At 39.5% G+C, this 27,180-nt stretch overlaps 1 protein-coding gene across 6 annotated transcripts in view; it reads right to left on the reverse strand.

Annotated features, from left to right (window-relative positions):
* The window catches only part of CAPRIN2 (caprin family member 2), a 44,019-nt gene extending 22,891 nt beyond the window's left edge, over positions 1-21,128 (reverse strand). For 3 of the 6 annotated variants that reach the window (XM_085324189.1, XM_085324188.1, XM_085324187.1), the window contains exons 1-10: positions 21,069-21,085; positions 19,679-19,938; positions 17,690-17,752; positions 13,901-13,987; positions 11,637-11,875; positions 10,179-10,261; positions 8,012-8,176; positions 7,469-7,512; positions 5,245-6,090; positions 47-178 (exon numbers count right to left, since the gene is read on the reverse strand). In XM_085324189.1, coding sequence (XP_085180315.1) covers positions 47-178; positions 5,245-6,090; positions 7,469-7,512; positions 8,012-8,176; positions 10,179-10,261; positions 11,637-11,875; positions 13,901-13,987; positions 17,690-17,752; positions 19,679-19,924 — 1,905 coding nt within the window. In that variant the 5' untranslated portion in view covers positions 19,925-19,938; positions 21,069-21,085. Of the gene's footprint in view, positions 1-46; positions 179-3,907; positions 4,025-4,346; positions 4,392-5,244; positions 6,091-7,468; positions 7,513-8,011; positions 8,177-10,178; positions 10,262-11,636; positions 11,876-13,900; positions 13,988-17,689; positions 17,753-19,678; positions 19,939-21,068 lie in introns of all 6 variants that reach the window. The other 3 variants (XM_085324192.1, XM_085324190.1, XM_085324191.1) reach the window with 3 other exon arrangements.
* Between the last annotated feature and the right edge of the window lie 6,052 nt (positions 21,129-27,180).

Genomic DNA, 27,180 nt, shown 5'->3' on the forward strand with positions numbered 1-27,180 from the left:
AGGCATCAGAGCTTTGTGCTACACCACCACCAGGGTGAAYACATACTTGCATGAAGTTGTAAGTCCCCTGTATCTGAGTCATCAGATCTTGAAGCTTTTCCCTTCTTAGTACTGGATCCTTTGGAAGTGTTGAAGTAGAGCAAAATTCTGCAGCTGGCTGATGTACAGGTTTAGGCACCTAACAGAGAAAAAGGATATTAAAAATAATGCTGGAAGGAAGACAAGTTGCCTTATCCAATATAGTTCCAGAGCAAGTTGATGCCTGACACCACAGACCAAGGAATTCTGCACTGTTATTGACATTTCCTGAAATCAAGCTTTCACTTCATAACACCCAGATTACTGTTAGAGCCACAGAATTACTTGTTTTCTTATAATCAAATAACTTAAGGCAATAAGTTATCTGCATTTAGTGCTAAATTAAGCACCTCCATTTAAAGAATCTCTCATTTGAGGGCCAGGAAAAACTTAAAACTGCACTACTCAAAGTTTAACACATACTTCCTCCTAGTAGAGCCTGTGCTAGTAAGTACAGATCTCTTACTGGGACAGCATTTCCAGAGGTTCTGAAGAAACTGCACTCAAAAGATACATCACAAGCAAGTTAACTCAGCATTACATCTAAGCACTTGCATTTAGGAGCTAGATACTCTCAACGCACCAACTCTTGAAAGAAGTGRCAAACTTTGAAATTTGGCATGAAACCTGTACCTGCAGCCTTCATGGGAGCCTAACATGGTTGTTAAGCATAGGCTTCTGCTTTAATAAGTGTTTCAGGCAGTCCTTAAGAATTCATCCCAACTGATTCTTCACCTTTAAGGGGGAACACTTCATTAGAAAACAGATGAGTCTAAAGTAACAGTAGGTCAAGATAGACTCCTTAAAAAGTCCTGTTATTCACAGAGCAACAATAATGCAAGACTGCTCTAGATAGTCTAACATGCATGCACTGTATGGAAAGCAAAGGCATATCTGTCTTTCTAATAGGAGGCTGCCATTTCAATACATTGTATAATAATATTCAAGTTTCGCAATGACTAAGTCATTGCAAAAGATACAGCAGAAAAGTACCTGTCAGGATATTCTGATTATCAAGCTGGATTCCAAACCAGTTGAAATGCTCTACTTCATCCAATTTTAAGSTAACAAGCTCAGAAATGCATCACCCCAGCATTTCTTCAACAATTATCTGAAACTAATTGCTAGCACTTGCAGAAATTCCTGTAACATGCAGAAGAGGCTTGCAGGGTTTAGTGAGCTTCACAAAGCATAATGTGTGTACATGCAGCACTGCATTAGCTCTGAATGAGCCTAGTTCCAATAACTATGTGGCACATGATAACTACATGTTGAGCTGTGAGAAATTTGGCTATTGTGTTCTAGAGCTAGAAGGGTAATACAAACAGGCACTCTTCCAAGTATGCTGTTCTAATTAGGATTTCTGATTCATAAAAAGTAGCTTTTAGTACTGACTGAACACAGGTTTATATTGCTGCAAAGTTTCCTATAGCAACAGAAACTAAAGCCATTAGGGATCTAGGTCCAGGACAGAAGTTATGGTTAAATAACTTGAAGTTATCAGTTCATTACGAGGAATATGAGTATTCCTGTCCATTACTTTACTAGCCCTCATTTACAGGCACAAGTAATCTTAAGATACTTGCTGTCATAAGCCTATTACACAAGCTGCTTGACAAATGCAGCTCTTCTCGCTGCTGTTTATTAAGATGCAAGTCAAACACATTGTATGTTTGCAACTGGTAACAAGAAACTTCTCACCTTTAAGTCATCTAATGAGGTTAAGTCCTGCAGTGTCCAAAGCTATTGTCCACTAGCTACCTAAGCTRGGCTTAGCACATTAAACACATCAAGTAAAACCAACAGTCTCAAAGGGACAGAAGTAGAAAAAAAAAAGACCATCATTGACAATGATAAATGAGGCATCCAAGTTTGTCTGTGCTACTTGTTATAGTGATCTCCTTCCCAGATACTCCTGAGATCATGCTGCATKCCATTATGCTCATAACTGTTTCAACCAGAAGAGCCATACAGGGTTACACACACATCATGGCAGTAAGCCAGCACTGAAACACACCACCCCGTCTGACACTGTCAAAGTTGCTTTGTTTCCTTCATGTATTTAAATTTACTAACCAGAAGTAGCTGTAGTGCCCTTACCCAATATGAATYTCTTGTTTTGCTACTGCTTCAACTTAGATGCACAAAATTAAAATACTTAGGATAAGTACAATATAGAATACATATGAAAAAGCATTAGGAAGTTAATTGAGTACAGGTTTTGTGCCTTCATGAAAGATGATGCTTGGAAAAAAGAGCAAGTATTTAAGATTCTTCAGAGGTTTCTAAACTGAAGTTTTTCTAGGCTAGGATTAGATACTTCTGGAAATAATTACAGACTAGCAGCAGATTATTCCATAGAGTTTAGTAGCCTAGTAGTCCAGCTCACATTAAATTTAATGTTTGTTGATGTTATATGTTAAACACTAGTGCTTCATTCAAGTTAGAGCTTTTACACAGCACTGATACATGTTTCAGTGATTTACTATTGTGATTAATTAAATCTTAACTTTGACACTATGCATTCAGCTAGTGAACCTATTTTGATTTACTTACAGCAGTTGCCTAACACCTGGGAATCTCCAGAGAGCTAAGAAAAGCAGCTGAAATACCTGTAATTTGCTTTTAGATTTGYTAAACCAGTTCAAACAGATAACACTGGTCAATGTACCTTGACCAGCTTTTGGCATTTTACTAATTAAAATGCCAAASTGTCAGGTATCTGTTAAAGTTTGTTATTTTTCAGATACTGAAGGTCTATTCATACATATCAACACTATTCTACATTCCAGCTCTCTTGCATATTAGTAAAACTCCATTCTGAAACACACGCTATCACTTCTCATTAGGTTAGTCAGCTGTAGAATACTAGAGCAGCTAGAGTGGCAACATCAGAGCTGCAATCACAACGATCAACACTGCCATGTAGACAGAGCAGTTAACCTTCACATCCTACTCAGAGCACCATTCACAGCAGGTATGGGTTAGACTTTACTGGGTAACAGCACAAAGTTTCTCAGTTTTGCTTTCACAGAAAAGGCTACAAATTCAACCACAACCATATTTGCCTGTCCACAGGTTGCAAAAATATTTACATATGGTAACAATTTAATAGACCTGTGCATCAGCTCACTGTTTTCATAGGCCCAACTTAAGTACTGGGCCTTATAGTACATTTAACTAGATAAGCATCTTTTGAGACATATTGAAACCTGGAAGTTCATTAAGAGATGTCTCAGCTCTAACAGATTTATTTCAGAGAGCTCAGTGACAGCTCCAGAGTACAAAGAGAGAAACCTTTATCTGCCATATCTAGACCTCTGCCCAAGGTCATTTTATAGGTTCTCCCAGGGAGCAAAATGAWGCCAGCTGTAGAACTCCACTGCCTCCTCTTGCCTTTACTTATGTGAAGCAAAAGTTTCATTATCCAAAACAGTTTAAAATCTTGACTTAATTATATTCTCTCTCTCTCTCTATATATATATACATATAATGTACACACACAGAGCTCATAAGTCAACCTGAATACCTAGCATTACCTAAGACTTAAGAAAACTGGTTGTAGGAAGCAGTGAAGTTGACAAATACACTACATCCTTTTAATTGTTCAGTATGCTTTTGATGTTAAAATTTCACAAAAAAAGCTACTAAGCAAAAATAAAGCCAGCTGATGTTTTAATACAGTGTACTTTAACAGAAGATTTCCCATGTAGGTCAAAGTTTTGAATACTTAAGATAGTATGCTGCATTTACTTCATTCAGCAAATCAACTTCTAAGCAACTTCATATTCCATCATTTGATTTAGTTTGATTTGGCTGACTTTCACACCTGTACATTACTATGAAGGTTCCTAGGCAGCTTGCAAGTTTCTCCAACTGACTGCAGCCCCTCCTTTTTCCTTACTGCAAAGCTTTGTCCACCACTTAAGCCATCCATCTTTTCATCCTATACAAAATAAGAGGCCCATCTCATCAGGAAGTGTCTTGTATTTAAGCTTTGTAAATTAATCTGAACATCATAAACTCAAGGCATCTTAAAATGCTTAGGGAAGATAGTTCCAGCTAGAGTAGGACCATGCATAGTTAGGCACCCAACATCTACTTGTGCTTAGAGTTGCTTAGTATGGAAGAACCAGGTTTTGGACCAGTATCACCACCACCACCACCACCACCAGTGGACACATGATTCTAGTTAGCTTCAAGTAGAGATGAAATCAAGCAGGAACACCTCACTCCCATTTTGATACCCAGTGCTGCATGTTACCCACTCTTTTTATTTCCTGATCAACAACCTTCTGTTTGCGCTCCCGCCTCTAGGTACAAAAAYATCAGTTTCAGTTACGTGAAGTTTATTGACAGGATTTAAGTTTAATCATTTGCTATGGAGTGAATTGATTTGTTTTCTTGCAGAAACAAGGCAGTAGTGTTGGCAGCTTTCACTGCATGAGTTTAATTGCCCTAACTCTAGATTAAGTGCTGCTCTTGAGGACACAACTGAACTCAGCTTTGCTCACCATTTTCATGGCATCAGAGCTGTAGCTACCTGAGTACAGATAGCTCCTCTTTACAGTACCTTTGCTTTCCTGGCAGTCTGTTTTATCTGCAAGCCCTGCAACAGCTACATTTTACATTTCTAATACTATGCTATTGTTAGAACCTCCAGGACAGCACTATGGTTTATGCATTCATCTGGAAATACATATTTAAGCCCCTGTACAGTTAGTGTTGCTTGATCTAGATGTTATATCTTTAGAATTAGCAGCTATTTTAAAAGCCTAAAAATTACTGAAATGCTATTTGTATGCAGTCACAGACAAAGTATTTGATCCCTAGATGAGTCATACCTGCTTTGTAGTGATAACACCAGACAGAGCMAATAGTTGGGGATAAGCTAAGTTCATTCTTCTCTGCCTTATGCATAAAGCAGTTTTTCAAGGCTCAAAAGCAGCAATACTGCATGATGTAAGTGGCAGAGGGGACYATCTTGCTATTCAAACTTAATTCAGTTCTGACAGTTAAACTATTTCCCCAAAGCAACAATGAAAAGGAGGTCTAAGTATAGGCCTACAAAAAYGCACCTTATAAAGCCTCTGCTAATACGCAGGTTTAGTCCAATACACTAGTTCCAAAAGCTTATGACAGTTAATACTACATATGCCAACTCACTTCTTTGGGTTCCATATCAAACTTCTTTGGCCCCATCTGCTCCTTTGGCCCAACACTTGCAGCTCCCCAGGACTTCGGAGGATTCTGTAACTGCTGGGATGATGCTTGCTGCTGCTTGTCAGCTGCTGCCCAAGCCTCTTGAGTTTCCTGCTTCTTTTGTTCTGGCTCCTCCCTAACACAGGCAGCCCAAGCCTTCACAGGCTCCTGCCTCTTTTGCTCTGGCTCTTCCCTAACATGCACATTCCATGATTTCACAGGCTCTTGCTTCTTTTGTTCTGGTTCCTCTCTAGTTTGGCTTACCCAAGGTTTTGGAGATTCCTGCTTTTGTTCTGGCTCTTCCTTAACTTTGGTTACCCAAGGTTTTGGAGATTCCTGCTTTTTCTGTTCCTGCTCTTCCTTAACTTTTGCTACCCATGGCTTAGGCGACTCCTGTTTCTTCTGCTCCTGCTCTTCCCTAACCTTAGCTACCCAAGGTCTGGGGGATTCCTGGTCCTCTCGAACACGTGCTACCCAGGCCTTTGGAGTTTCCTGCTTCTTTGGTTCTTCCTCTTCAACACGAGCCTCCCAGGATTTTGTAGACTCATGCTTCTGTTCCTCTTCTTTAACACGGGTTTCCCAAGGCTTTGGAGACTCTGCTCTTTTTAGTTCCTGCTGCCTAACACGAGATTCCCAAGGCTTTAAGGTCTCTCGTTTCTGCTTCTGATCCTGCTCTTCAATATCAACAAGCATTTCCCAGGACTTTGGAGGTTCTTGCTTTCTAGCACACTCTGCTTCCCAAGATTTGGGCTCTTCYGGCTTCTTCTTGACAGAGTACTCTGCTTCAGGCAAATAACGCCTGTTGAGAAACTATATAGACCAAAGAAACTTAATGGCTCCCAAGAAAACATTTTGCTGCTACAATTCAGGTCAGTTAAGTTAGGTCACCCAGCTACTGAAAGTTTCTGGTCAAAAGCAGAACCTAGACAGTTTAAGTACTAGCTGTAGATACTATGCAGACAGTCATAGCTTTATTTTACAACATTGCGGTCACTTTTTTCTTGGCATGCCAGAAGAATATGAAAGAGTCCTGAATAGCAAAAGTGAAACATGSCACACCTGAGCAAGCCTATGATCCTTATTCTGAGTCCTAACTGACATTCATAAGCAGTGTCATTTCAAGTTCATTTGCAATTTTTGTGAAGGCAATTCTCATACCAAATAACATCTAAAGTGCTGTAGTACTATTAGTAGCTGTTCTTCTGATAAAGTAGCAGCACCGCCTCCCCCAGAATCTTTGACCCTTTGGAACTCCAGTAACCAAATATAGCCAGCCCTCCTTGTTCTTAATAAGAGTTTAAGTCACCAGATCTCAGAGTTAGTACAACTGGATTGAACTCCAGTCTGTGCTTATTCTCAATAAGTCTGGCAGCTCCATTATAAGATGTTCTAGTTTTCTCAGGTTATTACTTTCCATAAACAGGAAGTAAATATCTAAAGTGTACACTGTAGAAGACTTATTGGCTGTGATTTTTCTGACAAGTCACCAGAAAAAAAACCCTTAAGTCATAGTGTTACAGTAAATTACAAAAGCCTGTTTTAAAGTACTCCCTCTAGTGAGATATCTGGGAAATAGTGATTCAATATTAAGTATCAGCATATCTACTTCCCAAAGTACACCCATCTTCCCTTTTGGGCTACACCTAATAGCTTTTAGGATATTGTCAGTTGAAGCTTGTGTACTTTAACTCAAGAGTTTGAAGGGCTGTTTAAGTAAGTCTATACACCCTTGTGCACACAACATTCTGTCTAGGGAACACTACTCTTCTGACAGATCAGTAAGGTCTACATCATTCTCAACTCTACCAGTATTAAGTCTACTGCAGTAAGTTCAGCTTTTAGAGACAGCTCTAGTAGATGTTTATTTTCTCTATACTGTAGTAAACAGAAAAAAGAAAATCAGTATTTTCAGTTAAAGGCTGATGCTTTGGTTTCTTCAGTGACATGCTCCAGCACACTAAAGTACTGCATTGTTTCACACAGTCCCTCCTGATTTACCCACAAGTACCTCTGAGAAACCATAAATTCTGGTTAGAAACAGAAATGCAACTAAGTCTTTAATACTTATGTGAGGCAAAACAAGTTGTTGTTCAGCCTCCCTTCTGAAGTTTAAGAAAAGGACTACGGAAGTGCTGTTAAGCTTGATAAGTAAYAACACTAAAGGAAAGCAGTTAGTGGATTATCTTACCTCTTGTGGCTGTATTTCAGACTTCATAAGCTCCATAAGGGATTCTAGAGAAAGGATGTTAATTTGTTTCAACTGATCAGATGCAAAGATGTAAATTAAACACAATACTAAGTCTAATTCAATTAAAATAGTAATACCAGTTGCTAAATCAGATAGTCTGAAAGCTCAGCTTGTCATTCAAAATGAGATTAGACAAGCTTCGTTCAATTAGGTTTTTACACTTGAATTTTAGAGTTAGACATTTTGAAGTATCCATAATTTGATTATTGTAATATATAATACTCCTTACACCAAGCATTTCTCACAGCTTCAACAGAGGTTTATTCAAAAGGCACACACCAACCCTATTATTACTATCATCAGTAAGATTGTTTTCTTTGTTAGTCAGAACAGAGTTGCAAGCCTTTCAGGTTCAGTTTTAGTTACTGTATTGCAAGTGAGCTATAGCAGAGGATTAGACTTAGCATGAAGCTATGCAAAGTCAATGATCAGTTCAAGCTTATCCCAACATTAAAACAGAAATTGAACCCTAAAATATTCCACCTGATTCTTTGACAGACTCTCCTTTTGACATCTGCCTTGTCCTCTCAGATTTTCTATTTACTTCTTCTTCCAATTCTTTTACTGGCACAGTGGTGCGAGGAGTCGGAATACTTTCAAAGTAACCAGAGTCTAGCAGTTTGGATAACAGGTCCTTCATGTGTTTATCTGAAGAGCAAAAAATCCATTGAGTTAAGATATGAAAGCTTCCGATTAAGTATTCAGATTACAGGTCTGACTCCTTACTTCCTCCCTTTGGATAAAGGGCAACTTCAATTTCTCAGGTCTTGTTGAGTTACAGCAGTCAAAGATTCAGTTAAGGATCTGTTAGATTGCTTTATATATTATAGCAGAAGGCACCTTTGCAATGCAGAGGTAAGACTGCAGCTTGTGCTTAAAAGCACACACTAGGACAGCATTAACAACATAGGGCCATGTTGTTTCCCACTTAGAAAGTAATTTGTTTTCCATCTATATATTAACCAGTGTCAATACTAAAAACCGACTGTACGAACTACAGTTTGGGTAAAGCTAACCAAAGTCACTAYGGAACTGCCCCACAAACCTCTTACTGGTGGAACGGTGTGTTTAAAGAAGAAAGGTTAAGAATGGCAAAAGTGACCAGGGGAAAATGATTATGCCCCAGACTGAGTTTAATCATCTGAAGTTTAAAAATCAAGTAGAGTTGACATGTACAAAAAGCTTCACTGTGTATTCCTCCAGATGAGGACTKTGCAGTTTTTCCTCTCTATGCAAAAAAAGAGAAGAGAGGTGCCAGAGGCAGGGCAGTCTTGAGACCAGGATGCATATTCACCGGTGAAAGATCAATCCATCCCAACAGCAAACCAAACTAAATGAACAAAAAACCTGGAGTTTGAGACTGATAGAGCTGTCTTTCAAGACAATGAAAGCTGGTAAGAAACCATAATGGCTTTACCCAAAGAAAGTTCAGTCAGCTCAGAACAGGAAGCAAGACAGTCACTAGAAGTAGGATAGAGATAATGGCATAATAGTCACAGTAGTAGTTTAGATTATAGCCAGGGAAAAAAAAAAAAAAAAACATGGAGCCCAAGATACCTAGGCAACTGTTTGTTCATGTCAACAGAAATGAGACAAAAATCCACCAGCTCATAGCTTTACAAGGCCAGCTTGCACTTTGTCTAAAGCTGTATGAAAAGAGCAATGTTAACATTTAGTTGTCAGTTTGACTCTCCRTATGTGGAAGTTGGATAGGGTACATTAGTGCTCTGGTTTAACAGTTTCAAAGCTATTGACAGTGAAAAATGAAAGATTACTRCCACACAGCCATTATAAGACTAGAATAAACAGCACAAGCAAAGTCTGCTTGCAATGGGAAAGACAACATAAACTGAATAAGCTGTTCCCCCCAGATAAGATCTRAGCAGGAAGGAAAAGCTCAAGAAACTAGAATGGAAATACATTCTCTGTGTATGTCAGTTTACAAGCAAGCTTTTTAAAACAAAAGAAATCAGAAGGAAGAAAATATGTAGAGTCCTATAGATCTGAGTGTTCTTGAGAAATKAAGACATTTCCAACAGGTCAAAGTGAGACTGCACTGTGGATGATTACAGATCACAGCAAGCATCATTAATGTCTCTACCCTCACTGTGGTGTCTTCACACTGCAGTCAGGAATTCCAGGTTCCTACCCATTGTCCACAAGATGAGAATCTTCAGGGCTAGGGACTTTTAGTTCTGGGGCCACTGAAGCTTCCTAATGCACAAAAGTTTACTGACCTACTAAGCATTTCATGATTGAGAACAGTGCTCCAGACTTAACTATCTGCACAGAGCTACCCAAAGTTTCCCTCTCCTGGTTCTGTAAGGTATTAGTAAATCAAAAGCTGATCCATTATCTTCACTAGTCCTAAAAGGATCTAGGCACCAGAGGTGCTAGCACATCAGTAATCACAAGAGAAAGTGGATCCCTTTCCCAGGGGAAGATCATTACTGCAGAACAGTTACTGGACCTGTACTTAAAGTAGAATTTAGAACAAATAGCTGCTCAGCCTTGGAGAGCTGAGTTACACACACCATTTAAGAGCTCAAGCCAGTAGACTATGTCCATGTTAATTTGTTTTAATATGTTAAAACAGCACTCAAATTTCAAGTTTTAGAATCAAGTTTTTTTTCCTAGATGAGACACTTACATGTAGTTCCAACCACAGGTTTCTCACTGCCTTCTAGAAGGTCCCAGAAGTAGAGAGATGATTGTTCCATCTGATCTTCAACACTTTAAATCAAGCGACAATTTTACCAGATAGAATCATAGCTAAAATTTCTAGTGTTTTAGTATCCCACCACCCCCCATTTTTAGACACTAATTAATATTTACCCTTCCAGATTAAGGCAGTACACTTGCAGAGTGAATCCAGAGTCTGCTATCCTCTGCAGAAAAGGATTCATCCAGATTTCTATGTAGTTTGTGCACAATTTAATCTGGCAAGTGTAAGCTCTTCTGTTGGTAATTAAGACAGATTGAGCCTTGTACTATTCCAAATCAGACCATAAGGCTAGACTTCATTCCAGCCTTTCAATTGTCTCCCAGACAGAAAGACAATTGCTGTTTTAACAGCTAATCACTTTCAATGGATGCACACATGCAGGGGCTACCATCAGCAGTTCCTGCTATTCTGCTACTTGTTGAGAAACATTGACATAGGTCCACGACCACTCAYATGCACTTAAAGCATATCATGAAGAAACTTAGTGACTTAAAGGACATTGTATATTACACTTCCACAAAAAGTGTAAACAGAATTCTAAGCTAGAACTAGTTATTTCACTGAGATGAAAGACATCTGTTCTGTGGCTCTTTAAGTAGCCCTCCTTTAAGAGTTAATTTTTAAGGGCAAATCGAGTATATGACAAAATAAAACTCAGGAACATAAAACATCTTATGGACAAGTGTATTTTCATACTCAAACATGATTTATCTTGCAACTTAATGACAGCCTTTTCCATTTTTAAAATGGAATTCTTATCATACCRTTATAAAATAGTCAAGTGGTCATGCTAAATATTATAGTCATACAATGAGCATGATGCCAAATTAGTATCAGCACACATTACATTTGCTGGACAATGTTACCTTTAAATGAGTGACATTTAGAGCTAAGGTATTACAAGCCTCTTCAAAGTAGTTCAAAGAATTTGACTGAAGATGAGTGTAAGAGCCTCTGCATAATACTTCATGTTTGTTCAGAAAGAAGGAACAGATCTGTATCATCAGGTATATGAAGCAGTTTTGTATTTACTATAGATCATTTCACAAACAATGGTGACCTCAGTGAAACAGCATATCCCAAGCCTTCCTCCTCTGTGGTGGCAATAGCATAGCTCTTTCCATAGAAAGATATAACATACCAGGGCTTGCATCTGTAATTTGCACAGCTAGGGTCATAATTACTGCAGATTTCTTTTAAGGCTCAGAGTATGAGGTATTCCTGCTACCTTTGCAATCTCAGACAGCTGTTAGAGCCAAGTATACTGGAACAGAATTTTAATTAGTGTCCCAAAACTTATACTTCAAGACATAGCAGTGGCTAATAGAGGACACTTACTGTGTTGTGTAGCATGCCAATTAAGACAAAAAACCTTGAACTTACCTCAAGTTCTCATTTCTTTCTGGACATGTCAGTTTTGCAAATCTTATGAGGTAGTCTAGTTCTTTAGAAGGCAAGTATATTGCACCATTCACACCACCTTTGAAATCTTTCTGAACATGCTCTTGAGTGAAGTTCTGCAACACATACTGGACCTGAAGTATTGTACGTAGCTTTTTCTTCTCTGCTTCAAGTTTCAGTAGACTCTCTCTTCGCTGAGCCTTTCTTTGGGCTTTCAGCAGCTATTTGAATAAATGAATTCAGTAAGTAAACACAATGGCCAAGTCATAAAATTCTAGACTATAAAAACACTGAATTCTAGTATTGATTATCCTACATTGATAAAAAAATAACTATTCACCTTGACAAGATTACAGAAGTTCCCAGTTCTTCCTTCAGATACCCAAGACCTTTGAAGCTCTTCCTCTGGCTGAGCTCCATATCTCCACTCAACTCTAAACATATAGCTTTAGTCAAGCTGAAAACTAGTGGTTTCACTCACTTTTTCAATGCCTTTAAGGTATTTAGATACAGATTATGGCATAGTATTGATTGCTAATTGCTTTATTCTAGCTACTTTCACAACTGAATGTGGGAAACAGTTTGCTACTAACACAAATAGATGATCACCTAGGCTTTGAACATTTATCACACTTAGTGATACAGAGGTTTTCAACTGCCTATTCAATTCAAAGGATGCAGCAGAATCCTACAGTTACTCCTTTATTTGCTAGCATAAGACTGAACCACTTCATTAAGCAAGCAACAACTGAAGTCATACAGATAACACACAAAACTTTGTCAAGTCTATGGGAGGAGCAGTGGATCTCATATTAATAGAATTATGCAGCAGAAGCTACTCAGATAACCGTAGAATGCCTCAGTATGGTGCAGCATAAGTTTCACTGCAARATCTGTGAAAATTCACAGCTTTCTAGAACATACCGTAAGAAACATGAGGATGCTGTTGCAAGAATTGTCCCTAATGTTTCAGTAATGAGTATGGGCTATAGAATCCATATTGGTAAGAGTGGATCCAAAATAGTTCAGCCTTAGTTTATAGCACAAGTTCAAGAACAAACATGAACTGGTAGAAGCTTATGCTAGATTTGATTAGTAAACACCTAAACACCTAAAACAGGTCACAACCCTGCATTCAGTATTTTAYGAACCCCTACATATGAATGTTAAGAAATATTAGATTACTTCATATTGCTTTCAAACAACATACTCAATAGCTTATGCTTAACAGACTGAGGGAACCCAAAGCAGCAACTCTGCTTACATGGTGTGGAAAACCTTGAAGCAGTACCTGGAATATATGTGTGTGTGTGTGTGTATATATATATACACACATGTATGTATATATATGTATGTATGTATATATACATACATGTATATACACACACACGAGAGGCCTCTCTAGCAAAATTGTTTGGGTCTCAGCCAACACTGAAGAGCCATCTACCAGCTCTTCAGAATTTTAGAAGTAAGAGAAACAATGCCAGAGCAATGACTAATCATGTTGAGGATCCTCAGCACTACCTCAGATCAGATCTCTTCATAAGTATAGCATTTGCTTGAGAACTAAGAGACTAGTTTCTTCAGCAATAAGTAAAATGCTTACATAAAAATACTGCATATTATGCTTTAAACCCTGCATAAAGTGCTAAACAAAGCTGTAAATCTATAACTTGCCATAATTAGAGACAGTTACAAAATAAGCAGCAGCAAACTCCTCATGTTTTGACAAAATGTTATTGAYAAATGTATTCCTTACAGAAGTCAAAGTGATTTACTGTTAACACCAGCACTTCCCCTTGCTGAAAAGGGACCATAAAAAAATTGAGTCTGGAAGGGACCTTGGCAGGTCATCTAGCACAGCCTCTAGACCAAAGCAGGGCTGCACTGAATCCAGACCAGATTGCTTAAGGTTTGTGCAGTCAGGTCTTGAAAGCATCCAAGAATAGATTCTACAGCTTCTCTAGGCAGCCTGTCCCAACACTTAATTATCCTCTTATGGGGGTACACAGTGAATAACTATTATAGAGGCCAGTGATGCACAAAGCTGTCAATATTCACTCTGCTGTAATCACTACTCTGAACAGTTTAAGTTTCCCTGAAATAGAAACATCCAACTGTTTTGCATACTGCTATATGAACATAACCATTAGAAAAGCAGCACAATCCTTTCTAAAGGGGATAAGCTTATGCATATGAATGTCACAGTGACCTTTTAACAATACAGAAAACTGCATTATACTTACATCCTGGCTAAGACCTGAAAAAGTCTTCTGAAGCTCCTTGGCAAATTCTAAGTTGTGTACTACTTCATCATATTTCTCCACTGCCTCCTACAAAGGAATAGGTAAAAATGAAACACAACAGGTTCTACTGTAAAGCCATGCTACTTAGAAATTCTCATTGAGAACTAGTTATTTAGTGGGTATTTCCATTTGAAATTGTACTTYAAAATATGTTCCATTCTAAATTTAAAGTATCAGTTACAGATTAGAATATCATTTATCCATGGCTGCTCAAAATTCGGTACAAAGCCAGCTGCACAAATACCCTAATATTTTGCTTGCATTAGATTCTCCAGGCAGTATCTTGTACAATACTTAGTATACTTACTGTCAAAACAGGAAAGCCTACATATCAGTTATTTCATTTTCTGTTTTTCCTTTTGTTCCCACTGGCCTCAACAATAACAGTAAAACAGCTATTTAAAGTCAGACACTGATATGGAAGGAATACAAGAGAAAGGCAACTTCAACACAGAACATTTACTCTGGTGCTTAGTTGAGAGCATTTACAGGTAACCAATTTGTACAAACTTTAGAAAGCAGACCAGTCACACTTTCAGAAATGAGTCCCTCAAATTTCACTTCCACATACAAAGCAATGTCTATCTTCATTTACAGCTTTAACATTTTACTCTCCAGTCTTCAAAAAGACTAAAGTAGATTACTAAAAGCATTTTGATATACAATTGAGTTTCTCCCTTTCCCCACTTAGCCTGTACATTTTATAAGCCTCCTTGACACCTAGCAAGTGTTGGCTATCTCTCCTTGAAGATAGCAAGTGCTGTAGTTCAGGTATGATGTAAAGATATGTGCAGCATAAGGCATGCCTGGGAAGTAACAAGTTAAACAATTTGATGTTCACATGTGCTTTCCACTCAAAGAACAGTTCATAAGACCAGAAATTGTTCTAGAATGGGTCGAAAGCCTAACAAAGTTATTTCAACAAGTAAGTGGATACTAATGATGATGTGTTTCACTACTGCAATGCAAGCTAGTTACCATCCCAATACAATCTGCAACATGAAAATTCACCATCTGTGTGTTCTTAAGCAACTAGAAAACAAGCTACAGGTTCATTTGCTCTGCAGTCTGATTGTTCAGTTACTTGTGTTTGCTAATTATTTGTAGCACACTATAAACACAAATGCTATTTAACACAATGAAGTCTATTAGTTACTGTAAAGCACTCAGGTAGTTTCAAGTCATCCTCACACAACTTATGTAATTTTAAAGAACTAATTACCAAGTACTTGGGAGAATTAGGCTTTTAAGATCCTAGTGTCCACACATGTAAAACCTATCAAGAATTAACAGCAACTTATCAGGCAGAATGCAGTAATTGTATCCTTGGCCACACACACTCCAGAGTAAAGCTCAATACCTTAAAACATCAAGAATCAAGAATACAGTTTTGCTGCTCAGCTAAGCTAAAACTCAACCCACAGGAAAGCAGTGCTTGTCTTTTATCATATACTCAATATTAATATTGAATAGAACAATTGAGTGACAATACTTAAAGTCTGCTCTGCCTGGAAAACAGTTAGAAAACTGACAAAGAGAGAACTCATCTTTGAAATAATTTTTCTCCTCCCTAAAGCAAGGTGAGCACACCCAGTAAATCTGGGAGGCATTCATCATAAGTAATTAGTTTAGTTCAAGATCCTGGTAAAACAAGTTGATCAGATGTGTACTTCTCCCTCTACATGAGAGGTAATGAAAAATAAATATTACATGATTAGAAGATGTAACTCTGTAGCACTGCATTATGTGCAATTAAACTTTGCATTAGGGAAGTGTAAGCCATTAAATTCTGCTCCAGTTTCAAATACTGAACTCTGCTTGGAGTTCAGTATTTGTATATGCATTAGCAAACTGCATCTCAAGATACGGAAATACTGCATTCACTCCTTTTCCAAAGCTAAAAGGGGAAGTTGGAGTGTTAGTTACTGCTGCACRGTGTCTTTCATAGGCATTTCTGCCATAGTTGCCTGAACAGTTTGACTACCATTTGCAACTTCACCAGCAAGACTGAATCTTATTCTCCATTTTAGAAGTTTGAGATATTCCAGGAACTGAATTTAAGAATACCTTAAAAGTTAATCTCAGCTTGCAAGACTGAAAGACAGTAACTGAGATCTTGCCTACACAATTTATAAAGTTGATTGCAAAAGCATGTAGCAACATTAAGTACAACAGAATCCTTTACTCCCTCTTTATTTTCCACTTATATTTATTTCACTTTCAGTGGATAGATTTCCATAGTCCAAAGCGTCTACTAAAGATAAATTAATTTGGAGTAGCTTTAAAATATGCTGAAGACAAGTCAAGCTTCTACAGGAAGAACACTGCTCAATATTGTCACTTCAATTTGTTTTCAACACCTAGGATCTAATCCCAACAGCAGACTCTAGCCGATCCATTTCCACATTTAGTCAGAATCCTTTAGTGGAACTAAAAGGTCATCACTCTGCTGCAAACCATCAGATTTAATTCATTCTACTTCTGCATTTACAAGGGCAAGAGACTACATCAGATTTAGCAGTGAAGTGTTAAATGATCATTTACTTCACTAGGTCTACTCTGCTTTTAATATTAAGCTATAATTTCCCCTCTTAACACATTTATGACTAGTTTTCATTTACAAGCAACTCTGAGCAAAAAAACAATATTTGTTCTCTTAAACTACCACACACTGAAATAAAGCTAACAGTCAATGAAACATTTATATTTCATCAGCAGGATGAGCACTCTCTTTAAAGTGTCAATGCCCTTTATCACATGATTCAAYTTTAAGGTGTCTGTGAAGTACATTAAAAGACATGACTTCTCATACGACCAAAGTGACAAGCTAAGAGCCTCATTTAAATGCTTTGAGTTATGAAAAGTGAAGCATAGGTGCTAAAGAAATGCTAGCTTTCATATTATAGAAAGTTAGTTTGTTCTATAATCCATTTTAGTCCAAGACATGGGAAAAAAATACTGTTTTAATATCTGCTTAGTACCATTTCTGAAGCAAGTTTAAGCTAGCTTCATGAAACCTATCATATCTGATGAGTAGTATTCTTACATTTTGGCATTCCAAATTATAGCTGTTGTAGGTACAAAATGGGCATATTATTCYGGCACCATATCAGAGTAATAGCGACTCTCAGCCATCTAAAGGCAGTGCTGGAAGAACAAGCGAACAGCCCCAAGGACCCCTCAATACCTAAATTCCTCTATCAGAGAAGCTTTTAGATCCTGTACAGATTAGGTCAGAGTCTTTCTGTCTACTAATACGAGATGTTGATGGATGACACTTTAACAGCTATCCATAACTGACAGCACTGCACAGCTAGCAGGCCATTTGAAATAACACCTCTTGATGAAGTCAGGAGGATTAGCTACCTCAGAATTCTTGAGGTCTGTGTTTGAACATTGCAATGCCATGCAGATAAATTGCATATGGATACCTCATCAAGAAACAGGCACAGGAGCACTGAAGCTGGAAGTCTATAGAGTAAGCATAAACAAGACCTTTTATTACTTCATTAACATGAAAGTTTGAAGCAGGAGACTTTGTGGGCTCACCACTCAGCTCAACTACCAATAATTTATCTGTATGTTTTGTGAAAGACACTGCTGAAAGTCAGCAGGCATAGGTTCTGAGAAGCTACTTCAGTATCCCCCTCAGCAACCTATCCTTTGACATGCCCAAAGGTGTCAAGCCCATCCCCTACCCAACAAAGTTAAGCTGGTTATCAGGCTTACCAATTGGTCTTGATTGAGGGCCTCTCCTTTCTTTAGGCGGTCTTTGTAGTCTTCCAGTTTGAGCTGGAAAACACCCAAAGTCAATTAGTTACATTGATTTCTGTCTGACATGGAGAACTGGGTACAGTAAGTGAAGTTAAATACCCCTTTCTGGGACAGGTTTGCTGCTGCAGTAGGASAGAAATTGTTTCCTCTTATTTTCAGGAGGAAGGAACATCGCAAAGTCAAAGGCGTAGCAGTACTTCGTCCACCTCAGATTCAAGGCTACCTACTTCCCTTTCATACCTTTGATCTTTCACTTCTTGCTTTCTGCCTTTCTCTCATTTCAGGAGGTACTAACACATTGACTCTGGATCCTTAAGAGTTCCAAACATTTCCAGCATTAATCTTGAATAATCCTACTTAACTTTTCACAGCATCCCTTGCAAAAAATCCAGCTTCAGTTATATCAGAATTTTCTTGCACCATCTCCTAAGGAAATGGACCAGTGTCTTTAGGGAAGAAAGAAGATTTATTTCTAATATACCTGAACAGTCTCTCAAAGCTAAAGTAAACTATGCAAAACTATGCCGTTAAAATATTATGAGCTTCTTTACACACACAGGGAAAAGAATAGAGAATTCACTGTCTTGAAGTTATATACTACTTTGTGTATCTATTCATATAGGGTTACTGACATAGTACYGATACAAATACAAGACTAGGAATACTTTGCACATATTCCAGCAAGCCACAACAGTTTGTTTGTTTTGTGAGGCCATAGTCATACACAGAAGACAATTAAAGATACTAAAAAAAATTCACAAGGAGAAGCCTCCTTGAATAGCACTAGCACACAACTAAGTTGCTTAATCACACACAAAAAAACCCGAATTTATCTGACATTATTTGAAAGTACAGTCATGTATTAGCATGACTTAGTCCCCATCTGCCATTTAGATGGGAGGCAACAGTAATACAGCCTTTCCTATATAAGGATTAAGCCTGCCAATACATATGCAGAAGTGCGATCTAGTCTTTCYTCCTGTCTGAAAAGTGATAATCAAACTTTCAGATGTATACTAGAATCCACAACATATTAGAGCAATTGCTTTATTTAAATGCTTATCCAATACTGAAAGTAACAGCATCAGTTTCCTTAATTTTAGAGAAAATAACATTTTTAAAAAGCATACATATTCCTAAGTTTCAGTCACTTGGGAATCTGCTGAAGAGTCTTCAAAATGCAAATGCCTTACCTGTGAGAGTCAATAGTTTAGATGCATAATTATCATAGTACCTTTTCCACTAATACTATCTCCTCACCCCCAAAAATAGTTTAAACTAAAAAATCAGGGTAACAGCTTTTATACTGAAAGCCTCCAGAGACCTTCTAGTGAGATTTGTCTGTACTTAGAAAGGACAAGCCAAAGATTCTATATGAAGTGAAAGGCAATACATATTTAATATAATTTGGCATTTCCATAAATCAGAGTAAACACTGTTCTGATTTGTCATTTTACATATATCTCTACATCCTAATATTAAATGCATGTAATCAACAACATGAAGAGTCCTGCACGACTAAGCTATCTCTAAAACTGGCCTAAGTTAGCTCTGATCTAATACAGTCCAAAGAAGCATCCTTGATCTTGACAAAAATTCAGACAGCTTTGCTAACTATTGGAGGTGCACTGCAAAACCAGCAGAGAACCAGTTTGTCRTTAACTAGTTCAGTATATTCTCAATTATCTGAAATCATAACACTATCCTCAGTGTCAAATGCAAATAGTCTGTTTTTTCAGAAGTTTATAGAACACTTCTCTGCTATATACTGGTTCTATACACTAGACAGCACAAAAAGCCACTAGAAAGCCTGAACTGCAGCCCATGCTCTTTTTAATATATTTTCAAGAAGCTCTCTGCATACATATTGTAAGAGCATTTTCATTAAACATTAAGTTTACAATGGACAATTTAAATGTGCCATACCAAAGAAAAATAAGTTACCTTCTTTTTCTCAATGTTCCTGATCTTGTGTTTGAGGCAGATAAGCCCATTATCAATGTAAGTCTCATAAGCCTGGGAAGGAGAGGCTGCCGAGTTCAGAGCAGACTGCAGGGGACTAGAGGGAGGCTGGCTCTCCCCAGACGGGTTCACCTGCTGCTTGGCCGCCTTCATGCTCTTATCCTCCCCCTCCTCTGACCGGCCTGAAGGCGATGGGCGACGGAAAGGGGCTTGGGAAAGCTGCACCATTGAAATGGATAGAGCTGCAAAGAAACTACTTCCATTTAGTTTTCAGGTTAGGTATTTGTTTTAAGGTTACTCCTTTTCTTACCACACATGTACAACAATAGACCATGCAGCCACAGAACAGAGCATCAGGAAGCATTCATAACAGGATCTTTCACTTTTTCACCCTCCTTTCTTCAAAATATCTATAGCCAGAATTCTGAAGCAAGTCAAACTTTGTATTGTTTAAGTCTCTCCACCCATCCAAACACCAGAAATCCTTTACATCAGCAGAACTAGGCAGTACAGGGGATGATTCCAGAAACCCAAGTGTCCATATAAAACTAGGCTCATTTCCTGCACACATCATCCACAGGGGAAAAAACTGCAAGCAAGCAATTGCAGGCTCTGCTACCAGTCTCACACCCAGGCTCCAGCCTTAAAGATTTAAGGACAGTATAGTTCAATTTACAGTTCTTCTCACTCCCATTAAATTAGTTTTATTCCTTCATGACCTTAGCAACAAACTGAACAAGCATTTAAGCTAAAAATAATTCATTTGAAAAGAGAAGATGATAGAAAAACTGCTTATTAAAGTAAGCTATAGCTGTAGACTCAGTTCCAACAGCATTATCCTCCTTGAGGAATCAGTCTTCATCTACACACCTCATCCAAAAAATGTGCTTAAACCGTGACAAGACCCAAGCTTCAGGAGGATAAAAGCTTTAACCTTGAACAGAGATTTTTTTTTTTTTTTTTTTTTGGTAAGAGATGCTCTGCCACCACGATCTTTCAACTACTTGCAATGACTTCCCTCCCCCCCAAGCAATGACATTACATTTCTGCTTGCCCTCTAGCCACACAGGCCTGCACCGGGGCTGCAGCACGCAGCTGACATTAGCCACCCCACGACGAGGAAAGTGGGAGGCTAAAGAGGAGAAAAAAAGGAAAAAAAAAATCGGCATTTTCCTAGGATGCCCGCTCAACGGCTGCCCTCGCGGCTCACGGGCGGGCGGGGAGGCCCCTTCCCCGCGCAGCACCGGGGCCAGCCCCTCACCCCGCCGGCCGCCCGCTCCTCCCCTGCGCACAGCCGCGAGGGGGAGGCGGCGCCGGGGAGGCTCCCGCCGCCCCGAGCAGCGGGGACGCGGCGCCCGCCCGGGCCATTCACCTCCGCCTCCTCCCCGCCGCCGCCGCTGCTGCTGCTGCTGCTCCTCCCGGCGCGCTGCCGCTCCCGGCTCCGTCGCAGCTGATGCGGCGGCAGCGCCGCCGCTGCGGGCGGCCCTATAACGCCTCGGCCCGCGGCCCGCCTCCCCGCTCACCTCAGCGCCCGCACACGCTCGGGCCCGCCCTGGCCCCCGCCCCCCGCCTTATATAGCGACGGCGGGCCGCGGGCGGGGGGGGCGGGGCTTGCCGCCGAGGTCACCGCCTGCCACCCAATCGCCGGCGCCGCCTCGCCTGCCCGTCTGCCTTCCGCGCTCTGGCCCCGCCCCGCCGCCACGCGCGCCCCTCGGCTCACGTGACGCGGAGGGGTGGGGGTCAGTTATTCGGGGCGGGGGGGACCGTTACCCGCCGGCGCGTGCGGAGGGTGGGGGTGGAGGGAGCGAGCGAGCGCACTGCGTCGCCTCGTCAAGGTCGGTGGGGGCTTCCGCGGTGGTGCCGCCTTTGAGAAAGGGCGGTTTGGATTTAGGAGCTGCGAGTGCSCCGGCTTTCCGTGCTGTGGGCATCGACCTCAGGGGGAGGCGACGTCTCTTGGAGTCGTGTGTGGGCGGGAGGCCAAAGCGACAGCCCTGGCAGGAGGGGAGCGGAGTGCCCTGCGATGGGTGTCACACCGCGAAGGAGGGYGTGCCCTGGGATGCAGGGTTTTATCCAGGAAATTGATGACTTCCTTAGCGCCGCAAGGAGCTGTTCCTGGAAGAGCGCAGCCTCCCAAAGGGACATAGGGCATGACATGACCCCATGCCCCGCTCTGTTCATGAGGGAGAGGTGCAGGCAGGTCCCCACAGAAACTGTGACCCTCTTCCTAGTAGSGTGTATTAACGCATCCTCTCAAAGCAGTAGGCCCAGGACAGGCTGACTTCCCTTTCCAGACCACTCCAAGAACATGTCCCTCAGTGAAAGTCGATCCAGGGCTCCACCCATCCACAACGCAGGAGCCAGCTATGCTGCTTCACTAGCATCTTTTGGGTGGCCATAGGAAGCTTTAAGACATTTTGGTTCATGCCTGTTTAARCCTAGAGAAGGGTTCTTCCAGGCCGCTACAGAGCCCCTTGAGGAGATCTACAAGACAAAAGATGTGTATGGCCTTTATAAATGCAACTCCGTCATGTAAACACTTAATAGCTAGTAAAGCATTTGAATCCACGGAATACAGACAATTAAATAATCACCAGCTTAATACATTTTTATTAACCTCTAATAATGCAGTCAGTGCTGTACACAGTATAAAAGGCTGAAAGAATAGAGAAAATAGACCTTCCCAAAGACCAGAGGATTAAGCTGGAGTATCTGAGTTGCTCTTTTTTTAGCCATTACCTCAAAAAGCAATAAATAATACAGCAAGTTCAGAAAAATTAAGAGTTTTGTAAAAATAGAGACATTTTAAAAGAGGTAATTTAAGGACAAATCGTAATGCAAGGTTTTATAGGGATTCTAAAAGGTGCTCATGGTTGGATGGATGCATGGATGAAATGACTGTACAGGAAATGATCRTATAAAAGAAAGACTGCTTAAAAGCAAAAACAAACATGCTAAATGGTTCAAATGATGAATATTCATACAATAACTCAGAACTTGAAATCAGATTTGGCCACATAGAACCAGTTGCAGCATCCATGATCTTGCCACATCTTCTGGCTTTGTCACAAGTATTGAAATACTTTCTTTTGCTTAAATTCCTAGCTCTTAGAATCAAAGGAGTTTATGAGTCTAGTTTTCAAGACTGTGAAGAAGTGCAGAAGAATAGGACTTTGCTTGTAAAAAGATTTCAAAATATACAGTAAAGTTATTATTCAAAATTTCAAAAATTTTGAAATTCAGAGATGGCAAAGCATGAATCCTTTACTCACTTTCTTATGGTGCTACCCATAGCACCGTTACAGAATATTTTTGTTCTTACAGAAATGTACATGCGTGCTTGACTTCTTGCCCTTGACTTCAACAGGACCAGTCACAGTACCTAACAAAGTCGGGCTCACTTATCTTCCCTGGATCAACAACTTACAGTGAAAGTCTTCCGAATAGATCTCTGTTCTTTGTGTGTTTTTGTACAAAGCTAGCACTGATGAGCTAGTTCCTTTCCAAGTAATTATAAAATGAATGATCAATTAATGCATATATTAATAATAAGTCATAATTAATGTGCAGACACCTGAGACTATTCCAGAAATCATAATTACGGCTGGCAAACTACATTATGGTGCACTTTCACAATAAGGAAATTGTATAAAAGAGGAAAAAAATGAAAGGAGGATTCATACAAACCCCATATATATTTAAAATCAAAGGATAATTGAATTTCACTACGAAACAAATAGAGAGTACTTATTTGAGCCTATTTGTACATTTAGAGTGTATATGTGTAGTCCTTACATTACTTTAAATAGCATTATTAATGTTGCARGGTGAAGCACTTCAAAGTTAGGAAATGCCAGAATAAAGAGCAGCCTGAATTAATTTGTTTAGCTCCATTTTGCAGATCCATTATGATATCATCTTTAAGTAGATGATCATGGGTTATTTTTGCCACAGTCCTGAAGTCTTTCAGTATTCCCAGCTCAGGAATTTGTGTGTTTTATTCCAGAATCTGGAGAGGGTTGTACCTAATCATAGAAAAAAAAAATCTGTTCATTTTTTTTCATGTTTCACCAGTTTTGTTCATTTCCTCCAACCTGACCTGCTCCCATCTCAGCTGTTTATCCCATTCTCATTTTCCTTGCCTTCCTATTTCTACTCCTGAATCCCAGGCTCTGTCTTTACACCCAAGTATGCATGTTATCTCAAATCACAGACCCTTCTAAGGAGCAGTATCTCCTTTACACACAGTTCCAATTCTTTGCCCAAACAGTGTCAGTTTTCTGCATCTGACTTTTCATCCAGCCTCCAAATTCAGTGTCAGTTGGGCATTCGGTGTCAGTCTGCCTCCCTTCAGTTACAGTGRGCCAACCTCCAGTTAGCCATGGTGAAGACTGAGAGCAGGTTCCCCCTTTCATTCTCTGCTGTCCCTTTTGTTATTGTTATGGAGCCCCAGAAAGTAAATGGATGTATAGAATAAGATCAGCTGCTTGTTAACTTTAGCAGAGAGAGACATACAGTAAATGTGTTGCAAAAATTATACAGTGATGGGCTAGAGAATCCTGCTTTAGTCAGCTTTAGAAAAGGAAGGTTGAAGAATTCTGGAACCAACAAGGGATAAATGAAAGAGGAATGTTAGTCTGAGTTACACCCAGTTTATTGGAAAARCCTGACGGGACTTAGGAAGCATGTTGTTGCAAGATACGCTGCAAGGAGTTTTCCACGTACACACTGTGGCTCTCTGTCCACTGTTCAGAAATCATAGAATCAGTAAGGTTGGAAGGGACCTCTGGAGATCATCTAGTCCAACCTCCCCGCTCAGCAGGGTCACCTAGAGCATGTCAGACAGGGTTGCATCGAGGCTGGCCTTGARTATCTCCAGAGAAGGAGACTCCACAACCTCTCTAAATGGAAGCCAAGGATTGTTAAAGGATGTTTCACTCAGTGTCCAGTATCGTGTGAGGTGTTCCACAACACAACAATTTCTAACCAACTTTTGCAAATGCTTCTTAAAAATACAGTTCCCTTGTCTCAGTGCCTTTTCTCAGCTTGCCTCGATTCTTCTTTTGCCCTCCAACTCCTTCTTTTCCATGTCCTCCTCAGGACCTCCTTCCTCTTCTCCCTCCTTTCTACCTCCCATGTTCAATCCTGCCTACCAAACTGGTTCATATTCCTGCTTTTCCTGTGCAGCCAGTGTCAGGCATTTATTCCAGTTCCCAGCCAGTTTCCTTTCCTCATTCAGTCCTAAGCTCACCAGAATTCTTGATTCTATTGACTCCTTTCCAGTCCCCTCACTTTGTATTTTTTACCTTCTGCATTTAAATCAGATGGGTTTTTTCTTTGGTAATGTCCAAGAGAAAGAGGAAAGGGAGCCATGACAGTAGCAGAAATAGTTACTATGCCTGCGARCAGCCATTACAAACTTAGTCCAATTTTACCTATGTAGCTTCAGGCCAAAGGGAGTATATTTAATTAAAACCAATGTTAACACATACAACATCTGCAAGGGAATGGGGTTATGCTCACTTGCAGAAGTATCTTTGGAGAATTTACAAGCTCAGTTGAAAGAACTCCCCGTGGAATACATGCCAAGAGGCTACCTAAAAGCTGATTTTCATGGAGACACTAGAAGGCATATTGTACAAAAGCTGCCCCTTGACAAAGTTGAACTTCCTGTTCCCAGGATGTGGGTYCTGGAATTTCAGTGAAAGTGTGGAAAGGACCCAATGAACTGTTTTTTTTCCCTCAGTCTCATTCTTGAAAATGGCTAATCCARTGGGACTCAATTCACTTGGAGGCAAACACCTGGAATGGAAGATTTCATCCTGAACTGAAAAATCTGTTAAAGTAAAAGTAAAAGAAAAAAGTAAACTGGGAAGTTCAGGCAACCACAKCGATAAGAAGGATCAGCTGAGAAGAAGAAAAATGTTGTTGTAGTCTAAACAGTACAAACAGCAACACCTGTTACTGTTAGTTTCTCTGTAGTTATTCAGAACTTAATCAAGCCTCAGCTGCAAAAGATGAAGCCTTCCAGAATAGGCATTCATGTTGAATTTCTTCTGTTGTGTGTGAAAAAATAAAATAAAATAAAATAAAATAAAATAAAATAAAATAAAATAAAATAAAATAAAATAAAATAATGCTTATTTCCAAGGGTGAGGTTAAAGACAACATTCTTCCATAAATGCAATAGGGACTGGTAAATGAAAGTGGGTTTGTCATTTGTGTCAGAAGCATTTATTTTATTGATCCTATGAAAAAAGTTTGTGTACTCATAAGCCTTTGAAAGTTACAAGTCACATGTGTGTATGTTAGTTCTTTGGTAGCTGAACTCTCTCCAGAATTTACATGTGGAGAACATGCAGACTGTAAGGCTTTGAAGATGTTCGTGTCCTGGTGTAAGGTCCACCTTCCTTTTCAGAATATGGATCATACTCCTAAGTTTTCTGTGTTTCAGCTGCCGGGCATGCAAGCAAGTTAAGCGAGAAGATGCTTAACTCGGATGCAGAAGAGATAAGAATTAGAGGATGTTGGGGAAACATTGGAAATTTGATGCAAAAACACTGTTGAAATATTAGCAAGATTGTAAAATTAGATACTTAAAAGCTAGAACGTAGTAAAGTAACATTTCCAGTACAGCTAATATTATTTCAGTCCATTTTGTGTCTATTCATTGGCATTTTGATAAATCATTTAGATATATTTAAAATGTTATTTTCTCCATAAATCCCTCACTTCCTCCTCTTGTTCTGTGCCCAGGATGGATGTGGCCTTAGAACAAAACTGGATCATGCATTAAAACATGTACTGTGTGCAGGGCTCATACCTAATTTTTGCAGAATTTAGACTTACAGTGAATGAGCACGATAACTGTAGGAAAAGCCAAAGTGATTTTATGGATAATGCAAGGGAGCACTGACCTTTAAGCTAGATTTATTCCTATCTGTGCTACAAACTTCCTACATAATGTATAGACAAATCACTGCCTTGGAACTTCATATGGATATAATCTTCGTAATCTTCCAGACGGCCAAGGACCTGGTTGCAGATTTACTGAACATTCACAACTGCAACTAACACAAACAGGATGGATGCTCTAAGCATAGTATAGTCCCTTTTATACAAGGCATTCTGGAGAATGAGGAATGATCGTGAAGTAAATCGTGAATGTGAGCTATTGTAGAGGTAACTCACATGTGAAAAGAGTTACTACATTTTGGGTTCAGAGCAGGGATGGAACACTATGGTGTAGATAAGGAAGAGGGCCATACCATATACGGTAAATACTAAAATATTTAGTAGCTGCTCATTTGGTGTGCACTATCCAGCCTATGTATTGTAGTCTTTTGGAAATATACCATGTTATTAACATCATAATAAGACTTTATCATTTCTACAGACAGCCATATTTAGRAGCTGAATTAAGAGAGCAACCTTAATTCTGGTATTGTCTAATTTCTGAATGCTTCGCTTGGTGGTCATAATGTTCY

The sequence above is a fragment of the Rhea americana genome, unplaced genomic scaffold (genome assembly GCF_003343005.1).
Source record: "Rhea americana isolate MKP2758 unplaced genomic scaffold, rheAme1 scaffold_9, whole genome shotgun sequence".
Taxonomy (NCBI): Eukaryota; Metazoa; Chordata; class Aves; order Rheiformes; family Rheidae; genus Rhea; species Rhea americana.